At 28.1% G+C, this 13,809-nt stretch overlaps 1 protein-coding gene across 3 annotated transcripts in view; it reads left to right on the top strand.

Moving 5' to 3' along the window:
- LOC107448451 (band 4.1-like protein 4A) overlaps window positions 1–13,809 on the top strand; it is a 158,717-nt gene that overhangs the window by 104,307 nt on the left and 40,601 nt on the right. For all 3 annotated transcript variants that reach the window (XM_087165986.1, XM_087165988.1, XM_087165987.1), the window contains exon 2: window positions 7,615–7,719. In XM_087165986.1, the coding sequence (XP_087022112.1) occupies window positions 7,615–7,719 (105 nt within the window). The remainder of the gene's footprint in view (window positions 1–7,614; window positions 7,720–13,809) is intronic.

The following is a 13,809-nucleotide window of genomic DNA, read 5'->3' as shown; positions in this document are numbered from 1 at the left end:
GTTTTTATTATTTTTTTTTAAATAGAGATATGTCACTGGATGTTGGTTTCTCCGGTCAAGGGTTAGTTAACTATGGTTTTCTGCGGAATGTTATATATTTTTTTATTTTGTATGACAACACAACCAGTTCGAAAGAAGACTAGCTTCAATTAAAATTGTTTTCCATGATTGATTAACAGTAAATTTCACAATGAAATCTGACGTTAGTTCACTACGTACAGCAGCTAGTAAAAAAAAATTTTTTTTTCAAGCAGGGAACCCTAAACGAACTTCTTTGGTTAAACCCTGACTTTTAAAAAACCGTTCATTAGAAGGTGAAAATAGACAAACGAGAAAAAAAAATTTCTATTTAATTCTGCAACGTGAATTTTTTTCATTGTTTTATCGATAAGTCTTTAAAAGTTTTATGTTTAGTAGTTGAATTCGCAAGTCTGCCCAAGCTACATTTTTTGCTGAATAAGTTAAGTCTAGTAGTTTTTGCCGTTTTAGTTAAAACTGAATAAAATAATCCGAATTATAATTATTGAAATAGAGCTTTTATTAATCGTGAGAAAAATTATTAGGAGAAAAATGATTCTTTTTTCTTGAATTTGGTTATTCTATTTTGAATTTCCAAGCTCGATTCGAAATACTGATGCAATAATTTGCAAGTGCATATCATTTAGCAATTTTTTCAATGTATTGTTATTGTAAAAAATAAATATTTTTTAAAATTTCCGATTTCAATTTCATTGTAATTTTACATGAATAATTTCATAAGAATAACCTTAATACTAAATAAATAATGGATTTTTGGTTGGATACAACAAGTTTCAAAAAATCATTATTTTTTAAAAAAAAGTCTTAACTCACGGGACCCCTGTACGGAATCTTATATGATATTTTATGATATTTTTTTGATAGTATGTATGATATTTTTTTTCATATGTTCCAGTTGTTCTTTATGGATTTTTGAGTTACATGGATAGCAGTTCAAAAGTGATAACTTTTGTTAAGGGCAAAATATTGCAGCTATTGTTTCATTAAGTGTAAGGAAACACTGCTTCCGTATTTGTTTTTAAAACTATGATAAAAACAGCTTTCTTAACCTTTGTGAGCAATTAACACTTGTTTCCGTAAAATAAAATATAACCTAAACACTGTTTCCATATTCATTATTTTATTAAAGGATCTAACTTATAATACAAAATTAAAAAATAGTTCCAAGAATTTGATTTAATTTTAAAAATGTGTTAAGTTATTGTATAAAAACAAAGCATCAAAGTCAATTGTGTTTATTTTATGCACAATAAAGTAGAATGTATTTTGTATATTTATAGCATTATTATTACAAAAACTTGAGAATCCTGCCAAAAAAAATAGAGTTTAATTTGCAAATTTGAATCACAATTTTTTAAACACTTCATTTTTCTAAAACTAAAATATTTGAGATTATAAATTTACATATTTTAAATAGTTTCGAAGATGGAAGTATTATAAAAGTATTTAAATTTAAAAATTAAAGAAAATTTGCGTGGTAATATGATCTAAGAAGCCTCAACTTACTTAAAAGAATTATCTGGATTTTTAAAAAAATAGCTTAAACCCTTAAAAAATTATTTTACTTTCTTATAAATTCTGTATTTGGTAAAATTCTTCTACATAGGTAACAAATGAACTCACGGCAATTATAAAAATAATATGTTATTTTCGAATTAGTTTTGTGTTCAGTGCACTGTAAAAAATTGTGTACAGGAAACAGCAGTAATTAGCAAATAATATAAAGTACTGATCACTTTGGGCATATCATCCGTAAAATCCATTTAACCGTAAAATCCTTTTTTAAAATAAAATATTTACCCCTAATTTTCACAATAATATTTATTTAACTAAAAAGATTAAATTGTTACTGTAAAAATTATGGTATGTCAGATTTTTGCTCCGTAACACGTTCCGGTAAAAATAGTTTCTTCGGTAAAAAGTGCTGGTATTTTTACCGTATTTTGATCCGGAATTTTTAACAATGTTATTTAATAAAGCTTATTCGAATAAAGGCCTTAATAATAAAAGGTAAAATTCTTTTCTTTATTCTGTTTCTATTATTTGTGCAGGTGATTCTTGTTATTAAGTTGAATCAAAACATGCAACTTTGGAAATGTTAAGAATCTTTACTTTGAAATGACGCTAGTAAATAATTTAAATGAGATTAGCTTTGTTTGGATTGGATGGAAAGTTTTTGCCAACACAATTTGTAATGAAAAGAAAACATGTTGAAATTGCTTGTTATAATATTTTAGCTATTTGGTTCTTTAATAATACCTGGCATTTGAATTTTTTTGTGTAAGATACACAACTTAGTGGTATTGAACTTATAATGCCACCTCAAAAATATTAATTATTAACGTAATTGTAAGAATAATTTAATACCTCGGGAAAGCGGTTTTCCATTAACTTTTGTCTAATGGATAGACATTTAATGGATCGGTTGTCTAATCGTCCCCTAATCGTTCTAAAAGGGTTGCCTAAGTGTGGATTTTATCACCTATTTCCCTTTAATCCTTTAACCCTTTAATCCTTTATCGAGCTATGTATGAGCGACAACCAGTCAAGTTGTCTACTTCCTTACGAAAGGAAAATTATTCTGTTATTTTTAAAAATATTTACGAATAATTAAAAAAAAAAGAGTTTTTTGATGATTCCGTATCCATACCTTTTTTTTTAATGCTTATTAATAAAATCAATGTTCAGCGTTATCGGTCACATCCAAAACTATTGGTTTCATTTTTTTTGAATCTAACAAAAACTATCAGTGCAGTCCACAATCTGTAGGCAAAAGCAGTCCACTCTATGTATGTATTTAAAATAAAAATAGTTAATTAACATAAAAGGAAACGAAGTTGATGTGTCTATTTCAAATTTTTGTATTTTTTATTGCTGTTTTAGCATTAGCTATTTTAACTAGAGCTTAAAACACTTCATTGGCTTCAAAAATATGCAAATTGGTAATAACGACCGACAAGTTTCAAGTGCTCAAAAACAGGCGCCCATTTTCACGACTTGCCAGATGTGAATCAGAAGAAGCAAAAGTGATTTGAAATGTAAAGTGGAAACGAAAAAGGGTAGAATAAAGAGATAGGAAACAAAATTAAAGAAACCACAGTAGAGAGCCGAGTGAAAGAAAAAATGAAAAATTGAACGAGAAAAATCACAGTGACCGAAAAGTCACAAGAAAAATCACAGGTGATGAGGAACTAATGTCGTTTACCAAGGAATCAGCCAGCATTCATATTAATTGTACAAGATTCCAGGGTACCAAGATAAGCTGATGTGACTGGGTTGGAAATAATTATGACATTGTAGTAATTAAATTTATGCTCAAGATTCCAACAACGTAGCAGCAATTGATGATTTTTCGTATTCTGGATAACGGACATATCTATTGTGTTCCTTAAGTCTGAATTTTAAAGCGCGTCTAGTTAGTCTTAAGTATCATAAATCGCACTAATAAGGAATTTGGTAAATCAGTGACTATCAAAACTAATAGGATCTTTTTCAACGCGTGAAACATGTCGACATTTAGTTCCTATTTGCATATTTTAGAAGCGAATCAATTTTTTAAATCAAGTACTATGTTACTGCTTCATTTTCTAGGAATTATTTATTTAATTAACTATCAGTATTTAATTATGATGGCAATTCCGTCAGCTTTTGTGAATTGTGGTTAAAACAACCTTTCACTGTAGTTGTAATAATTTGACCACTACTGTAACTAACAAGTTTTATCGTTACCTGTCTTCTATCACAAGTCTACGCCTTCATCTCGTAAAATAAAAGGGTGATAAAGTTATCTCAAAAAGAAAAAAAAATGTCGGCCCTCAAGGCCCTTGGAGGTTCTTAGCTGCATCAATCACGTACAATTTTGCGATGTAGTGTGGAAAGAAAAAAGGAAACTCCAAATGTCGTTTTAGTTCCCACGGTTCAAGCTCCGTGTGGTGTGCAAGACAAATCTTAATTTTTAAGGGTTTGGTTTATCAGTCTGTGATGTGCATCCTAAAATCATCTGTTTAATCGATCTTATGCTTTTTTATACCACTTTTAATATCCCCGTGTGAATTAAGGGAAAGCACTGTCCGGGATGGTGCGACCTTGCTGTCATTAAGATATTCTGCCCTCGAGCTAATCATTCGAGCGCGAACGCAATTAGAGATTTCGAACACGTTTCATTAACATAGCGATTTCATTTAAGCCGTTTAGAGATAAAAATGTTATAAATTTATTTTACCGTTTAACTGAAACTTATGAATGAAAAGAATTTCTCGTTCAGATTAAGAGGGTCAGTATGAAATATCTAGATAAGGATAATTCTAGAAGCATAGAATCATATTCTGTTATCCTTCTATTTGGATGACGAGAGTGAACAAGGTTGATAAATCTAAACATATCAATGCAGACTAAAAATTCCGGTCCTTATATGTATGCAGACGGGGTTTGTCTATCTACATATGTTGAACCATTGATCATTTATATGTAGAGGACTATGCCCCCTGCTCGTTTTAACCACATTCACGAACGATTGCTTCACCAATTATTCATGTTTAATGTCGGTAAAGAAATTGTTACATCAAAATAACAAATTATTCAAGAAAAAGATAGACTGTATTAAAACAAATTTCGGGTTATAATTCCAATTATTTAGTGGTCCAATTATTGGTGGGAAAGGTTAGTTCCTAATATTACTTCACAGTTTTAAATTATTAGTTTGCTTTCATTATTAATTGCATATGCTGATTGAACCCAGCTTTACATAAAATTTATTAAAAGGAAAATACAACCTTTTTTTTATCGTTTAATCATTTTAAAACAAGAACTAAACCTGTTAATTTCATTAGATATTTTTTAAAAATAATTACAATTTATAAATATTTTTTAAAAAAATATATAAAAGATGTTTTCCAAAATTTTTAAAGGAATTATTTTTCATTTTAAGGTAATTTTTGATGGAGTTCAGAAACTTTTTTTTTTGCATTTAAGGGCATTTTATAAGAATTTTTAGATCATCAACTTCTTAGCCCTGGTTATAACTTTTAATCGCACATAGAAAGAAAAAAAATTCTCGTAAAATTACCGTATTATATGGTAATGACATTTCTGGTAAAAAAAACAACATAGTTCTGTTTAATAAAACCAAAATATAAGGTATTTAAACCATTCATTTAGTAATTTTCCGTTCATATAGGAGCGAGTCACCGAAAATTCTGGTTATCAAAATTTTAGTTCTTATTTCCACGCATTTAGTAAAAGATTTAAGACTGAAAAATAAGTTAAACCACATAATAGTTTTTATGCTACTATCTAAGATATTTTGATAAAATTACCAAATTTTTTTCCAATTACCGAATTTTATCGCATATTATAAAACCATATTTTATTGTTAATTTTACCAAAATCTCTACCAAAAAGCTATTGCAAAAATCATCGAGTTTTTGTTTCTCTCACAGGAAAGAAACACGGTATATTTTACCATATTATGGTAGTTTTGACCATATTTTTCTCTCAGCCTACATAATTGAATATTTTTTTGCAAAAGAAAACAACTGTGAAATCATGGAGCTTTATACATTGCAGTTATGCAATTTTTTACAATTCTCATTTTAAATCTAACTGCTTTAAAGTTACAAATAACTAAGCCAATAATAATTTAAAACATTTACCTCCACTTTTTAACAATAAATACAATTTCACCATATTCTTGTAATTTTAACCATACGTTTTTTCTCAGTGCATAGCAATGGCTTACGAACAGATATAAAGTTTGCGAGATCATTTCGAGAAAGAAAAGTGAACAATCTGGTTATCAAACCAAGTACTTGAATTTACCATTACGAATAACACATTCAGTGTAAATGACACACATGCCACTGCTAACTTCGATTTATTTGGCTTTCCTTTTTATTCTCGATTACTATTGTGTTGACTAACTTAGAACCATCACGTACATTCCATCACGATGCAAACGATACAATTTTATCGTTTTTTTTCTCTTCAACTCCACCGTTTAGTTTTTTCATTGTTTGCAAATAATGGAAGTAGCTGGAGATAAAAAGCCTTTACAATGATCATGCCCGTGTTGTAACTCTCACGAAAACATTATAAGTTTATATTCTTTGCGTGCGTGAAAAAGTTATTCTTTCATCGTTAGCATTTACATTTGATAAATTCCAGAAATGATTTTATTCTGAACCTCAACTCGTCATTAGTTAGATAAAATGGTTTTAAAACAGGAGTGTCCGTTCTCTCTCTGTCTCTCAAGGGTTTTGAATCTCATTGATGGAAGAGAAATATGTTTCTCTTTGCTATATGTATCGTAAAATTATATTTTATGAAAGAATTTTTACAGAATTTGTACTAAATTAACGCATACCCATGTATTCCAACATTTGAGATTTGTTCGAAATATTATTCAAATGGAAGAGAACTAAAACAAGAGTTTTTAAACTAAATAGAATTCTTATCCATCTATACATAAAAATAAAATCTAATGATATTGTCACAGTTTTCCTACATTAATACATATATATATATATATATATATATATATATATATATATATATATATATATATATATATATATATATATATATATATAATTCAAAAATTATAAATACTTTTGTATTAATGAAACCATTAAAACTCTTTCGTTTTCATAAAATGTCTTTGGTAAAGAATAGGTGTAGAAATTCTATTTTGGGAGTTCAAGGCTGAAAACATACAATTGAATCATAATTAGATTTATATTTCAAAGGAGGAGTTATTTTTAGAATCTTGTCCCTCTTACACTTCCAAATTATGAAGCATTAAATGATTTTCCATAATCTGTAGAGTTACAAAGGTATGTACGACTGGAACCTAATTACATCATTCTCTGTAGTATTTAATGCGGGACCGAAGGTTTTCGCATGTCTCTTGCTGAATAACTTGTTCCATAAAACATCTGCCGGAACCATCCGGAGTTTCGTCCACACCCCCTCCCTTGCGGAGTGGGGATGTGAACTGTTATAACCACCTGCATATCTATGAATAAACATTTTTATAACGTATTGTGGCTTTTGACTGCATTATTAAAGTTGAATACAACAATGATAACAGGGATGTAGCCCTGTTATTATATATATATATATATATATATATATATATATATATATATATATATATATATATATATATATATATATATATATATATATATATATTATAATTATATATAAGCTTTTCATAAATATATAAACTAATGAAATGTTTAAATTTCAAATTATTTTTTCGATCGCCGACACCGTAAAGACCTCTATTATATTATAATTAACATAATAATGATTTTACCTTTTTTTTTAAAAAGTAAAGCAACGTAATTATTTGCGCCAAAAAAGTTAGGCACTATTTTATAATCCATTCTTCATTTGCTAGCTGGCCTGCTAATTTACAATTCAGCGACCTTAAATGAATCGCTCTTTTTTTTTTGGGGGGGGGGGAGATTTTCTTCTTGGCTGTAGGGCTAAATGCTATAATAATGGTTTGACTTTCACTGTATCATTATTTTGTTTAATAATTAATAATTTTATCCTCTTTTTTTATTTCAGGAATCATCTAGAGGTCAACAGTTATTAGATGTTGTCTTCAAGCATTTAAATTTGATGGAAACTGCATATTTTGGGCTCCGTTTTATTGACGCTACTGGTCAAAGAGTAAGAAATAAACTTACCATTGTTTAAATCTTAAAATATTTATGTTTTGAATAAAATATTTTGAATTTATTTTAGAAAAGAAGAAATAGAAATTTAACAATAACACTATAGGAAATAAAAAATTTTTTTACTATTGTATTATATGATTAAATAGGGGTTTTGTTTTATAGATACAACGTATCAACATTGTTTGAGTTTTAAAATATTTATGTTACGATAGAATGTTTCGAAATAAATGAGAGAGAAAATAATCAGTTATTCGGAAATGAGAAATTATTTTTTACGCTTAACATTTTCTAGAATGCGCATTAGAAATAAATACTTCTATTATAAAAGCGGAAGAAAATCTATGTAATCTAGTTAAATCTTTAAATAAAATACACATGTCTTAAAATATATTCCATATGAATAAGAATTTCAATAATAGCTTAGTAGAATGCTTAAAACCGATTATCTATATTTTATAACTTACAAACATAAAAATAATTTAAAAAAAAATTATTTAACATTTGATATTGTCAACAGGTTTAATAGATGTTTTAATGTTAAAAACCAGAATAATTATTTTAACAAAAAACATGGGAATTTGATTTGTAAATATAATTTCTTGAATTTTAGTATGCTGTATAATGACTTTTCATCCCATAATTAATTACTTAGCAATAAACGTAATGATTTATATTACTACAACTGGTTAAAAGTTAGAAATTAAAAACAGAATTTTCTTTCTTGGTGAAATTGCAGTTGCAACCAATTCGACTTCTGTTCTAGTGTCAAATAAAAATTAATTTTCCATGTAACTTTCACGTTAAAAATAAGAGACCCCTTCAAAAAATATTAGAATTCATAACGATTTTAATATCCATTTTTTTAAAACTATATTTTGAAATATATTAAAAAATCGTTGTTACATTCAAAATTAAGAAAGACAAAAAATTTTTGCAACTCAGTGTATATGCTAGGGCGCGTGATGAAATAGATATATAAATTATAAAATCGGAAGAAAAATTATCAAATTTAGTTTAATCTTTGAATAAAAATAAGTATTTAAATTAACAAATACATTTTGTAAATGCATATATTCATTTTTTTCCCACCTAAGAAAGTTGCAACAATGGATGTAAAATAATTTTGAATAGTAATTTAATTGACGATGCTTACGAATATTAAAAACTGAAAAATTTCTATACAGATCTATTTATTTCATCTATAAACATTCTCTTAAAATCAAAAGAAAATCAATTGGGAACTAGTGTAATATAATTTTTTGTTTTTAGTTAAGTATAACTTTTTTATTAATTGTCAAAAACTGTTCATTGTTTAACATGTTGTGTATATAATACACGTGACATAAAGGTGACAAATAAAATTACTTCGATCATTTCAAATAAAAGTCATTTATGGTACTTTTAATAACAGCATAGCACTCAAAAATTTAATCAAGTTTTGAAGTTTGACGAAACAGTTATCCTCTTTTTTAACATAATTTAAGAAAAGGATAGGGTACTTAAAAAACCAGCGAAGTGAAACCTTATTCAATTAATAAAAAAATTTCTGCATTGCTAGATTTTTTTCTTTACTTTATCTTTTCTAAGAGAAGAAAAAATCTGAGGAGACAATGATTGCACTCTTTGTCCTCTTCTTCTTTGTCTTTTTTTTTGTTTTCGTACTCACTAAATTTCATAATTAAAAAAATTATTATGTAATGAGATTTATAAGACATTGATTGGCTGTTATGTCAAAATTCTATATAATTAATAGTTTTTTTCCCTTTAATGTAGAATAAAATAATGACAAAATTAAGCATCTTCATGCAGAAATTACAGGGGAAAAAAATTATGAACACAATGTCAAGAGTTTTTTTATTTAGAAATTATGGAGAGACTATATGATCTCCAAGAAGTGATTCATAACAATCGATCGTCTGAATAAAAAAGTTTTTTTTAAACAAGAAAAAAAATTCCGGTAAAATTACCTTATTGTAATGGAATTTCTGGTAAGAAAAATTCATAATTTTGGTTAATAAATCAAAATATACAATACTTAAACAATAATTTTGTCATTTTTCCGTTTATATGCTAACGGTTTACCAAAAATTTTGGTTTTCAAAATTATAGTTCATAGTTTGAAAAAACAAGCATACATTTTGTTAAAAATACAAAACTGAAAAATAAATTTATCCGAATAACTTGTTTTCATACCACGCTCTAGGGTATTATGATAAAATTTCCAAATTTTTGCCATATTTATAAAATTTTATCACATATTGTAGAACCATATTTTACTGTTAATTTTACTAAAATTATTACTAAAGCGCTTCGTTAAAAAGTACCGTGATTTTTGGTGTTCCCATAGAGCCAGAAACAAGGTAAATCTAACCATATTCTGGTAGTTTTAACTATATTTTTTTCTCAGCGTAGATAATTAAATATTTTTGAAAAAGACAATTGTGAAATCAAGTTGCTTTATACATTGCAGTTATGCAATTTTGCACAATTTACATTTTAAATCAATTTGCTTTAAAAGTTACAAATTCAAATTACTAAGCCAATATTAATTTAAAGCATCACGCTTATCTGAACTCCACTTTCCAACAACAATTTTCTTCCATATTTTAATTCATTTAAGTTTATTAAAAAATTATTATAACTACATTGGGAACAAATTTTTTTTGTATTTATACTAATACCTTGATCTTGTCGAAATCGAGTGTGAGGATTTCGAATCAGAAAATAGTTTTGCTTCTAAAGCTAAATTTTTTTTATAAATGACACATTTGTAAATTTTTTGTCGAAATGTAAAAGTTTAAAAACTTGATATATAACATGGAGTCGCATAAATTTTACGTCGAATTATTAGGGGTGTTACGACACATCAGAAGGATTAAAATTGCCCCGTAAGCCGTACCTGAAAACGTCATCGTACGCATCAAGAGGTGCTTCCCCTATTATAACCTATTCAGAAGCATGTGGAAGAAAAATTCATAAAAGGAAAGCGCCCCTAGCTGCGTACAATGTCACTTCTGGGTATGGCTTCCTATGCAATTTTGCTGTTGTAACTCATTTACGTCGTACTGGAGCTGCACAATGAGCTGTTGGCGAGAATGTAATTTTAATCCTGATTATAACTTCCCTAGAAATTGAACCAACCTTTACGCGACTCCCTTTTACGTATAACGTTTTCAAACTTGTACATTTCGACAAAAAAAAAAAAACTATAAATGTCGTTTAAAAAAATGTTGGAGAGAGAAATAGAGTGCAGATTTGAAATCAACGACTTGAAAACACCCAAGATCCGTTTAAAAAAAAAAAATTGTTTCCCACTGTAATTTAATAATAAAATATAGACTTAATAATTTGTATTTCTACATTATTTGCCGAGATTATTTGCAATTTTTCCAAATAATCCAGAGTTGGAGTAGAGAAATTTTTAAAAAAAAATTGTTTCCCACTGTAATTTAATAATAAAACATATTCTTAATAATTTGTATTTCTATATTATTTTCCCAGATTATTTGCAATTTTTCCAAATAATCCAGAGTTGGAGTAGAGAAAATTTTTTTTTACTCCGATTCTTTTAAAATTGTCATCAACTCCGATTTCTCGAATCTGCTATGCAATGAAAGCAATCTCTCAATCAATTAATTTCATAAATCGATTAATTTCTCAATCAATTAATTTCTTCTTTTATGAATTATTAGGAAAAATATCCCATTTTTCACTTCTTAGGAAAAAAAGAAGTGAACGTGTAATATGAAGTAAAAAAAGAAAATTTTTTTAAAAAAATAATAAACATATTTTCCTACGATTACTTGAAAGAAAACCCGACCCACTTAGCCCTGTCACTCAGTAAAAATTTATTACATTTAGTCCAGTGGTTTAATGGTTCCAGCTAAAGAAGTTGCTCAATTTCGTGAGTTTTTATTTATTTAGACACAGCGTCAAGCTGTGATATGAAAATTTGGAAGTAAAAAAGGGAGGAGTAAATCTTAAAAGATAACGTAAATATTAATTCTAATTAAATTGTAGTTTTTGATTTTGACCTACTTAGAATGATCATTCGTTTCGAATAAAATTAAAGAAACAGATCAAAAGTGGGCGTGTTAGAATGACAAAAAAAGTGAGGGGAAATCGTGGAGATGTGATGAATGAAATGGTAAAAAACTATTATATTTTTCGCCCATCTTGTCACTCATCCAAAAGTGGGTGTCTTAAAGACGACAGGTAATGATATCTGAGTCACTATAAGTTTTAAAATATGATTGCCTAGCTTCCATTATGAGCGAAGGAAAAAAAATGGCTACTTTTTATATTTTACAGCAGTGCTTTTGGATCTTGAAAAGGGCCATAATTTTTTCGAAGCGTAGGAGAAAAATAAGATAGCGAAGGACGCAAATTCAATATCAAGACTAATTTGAAACAGATATAAAATTATTCTTTATACGCTGATTTCATATTTTGATAGAATGTATCATAGAAAAATAACTTTGTTTCTCAACGAAATGGAATTATAGTAACTTTAAACACGAAATTCTATAAGTAATGTGTCTTTGCTCTAACAGTAATGTGTCTTTGCTCTAACAGTAGCTTCCATTATGAGCGAAGGGAAAAAAATGGCTACTTTTTATATTTTACAGCAGCGCTTTTGGATCTTGAAAAGAGCCGTAATTTTTTCTAAGAATAGGAGAAAAATAAGATAGCAAGGACGCAAGTTCAATATCAAGACAAATGGGAAACAGATATAAAATTATTTTTTATACGCTGATTTCATATTTTGATAGAATGTATCATAGAAAAATAACTTTGTTTCTCAACGAAATGGAATTATAGTAACTTTAAACACGAAATTCTATAAGTAATGTGTCTTTGCTCTAACAGTAATGTGTCTTTGCTCTAACAGTAGCTTCCATTATGAGCGAAGGGAAAAAAATGGCTACTTTTTATATTTTACAGCAGCGCTTTTGGATCTTGAAAAGAGCCATAATTTTTTCTAAGAATAGGAGAAAAATAAGATAGCAAGGACGCAAGTTCAATATCAAGACAAATGGGAAACAGATATAAAATTATTTTTTATACGCTGATTTCATATTTTGATAGAATGTATCCTAGAAAAATAGCTTTGTTTCTCAACGAAATGGAATTATTGTAACTTTAAACACGACGTGTCTTTGCTGTATCAGAGTAAGTTTAAAATGATTGGATAGATGTACTTTGTGATTGGTAAAGAAATTGAAATTGATTTTATCAAAGTAAGAGCAGAATTAAATCGAATTATTTATATTTAATGGAGTCACGATGGCTCGGTGGATAAGGCACTTAACAGTCATTCTGAGAAACTAGGGTTCGATACTCAATTGCGGCTTGAAGCCCACCCAGGTTTACATCGATGACTACCAGTTTGTCTGGGAAGTAAAGTTACCTGCTTGCAATGCTGACCACATTGACGCAATCATGTTGTTGGTCACGTTATGGAACTTTAAACTCTATGACCCCAGGTCCACAGTAGGCGATTGCGGGAATATTTTACTTTTTTACATATACTGAATGTATGTCAATTGATTAAAAAAAAAAGCAATAACGAATTATATTTCAATTTTATCTCTAATTTTTGGAATTGTATTACTATGTCAATCATAATGTGGAATGAAACTTAAAGAATTACTGTTAGGCCTAGAATTAATACATTATACAAGAGCATGATTTCCTTCGTAAAGCACAGAAATGCCTATTGCTTTTTCATGCTTATTGGTAACGAAGCATTTTTTTTTCTCAAATAATAATCATAAACTTATCAAAGAGATGAGTTAAAAGATATTTATTAAAATGGATTTTATGAAAAGATATTTTAAAGGAGCAAAAGATTTCCAGTTGTAATCGATAGAAAAGTGGGTGTCTCAAAGACAACAGGTAACGATGTCTGAGTTACTGTTCATTTTAAAATATGGTTGCCCAACTGCCATTACGAGTGAACAAGCGCAAAAAAATTGCCACTTTTATGTTTCGCAACTGGCTTTTTGGATCATGAAGAGATCCATAATTTCTTTTAAGCGTAGGAGAGAAAACGAAGGACGCAAGTTCACTATCAAGTGAA

Source organism: Parasteatoda tepidariorum, chromosome 6, assembly GCF_982258835.1.
Source record: "Parasteatoda tepidariorum strain Cologne lab strain chromosome 6, Ptep-v5.0, whole genome shotgun sequence".
In the NCBI taxonomy this organism is placed as follows: Eukaryota; Metazoa; Arthropoda; class Arachnida; order Araneae; family Theridiidae; genus Parasteatoda; species Parasteatoda tepidariorum.
Note: the sequence above shows the minus strand (reverse complement) of the source record. Positions and strands in the feature narration are given on the sequence as shown.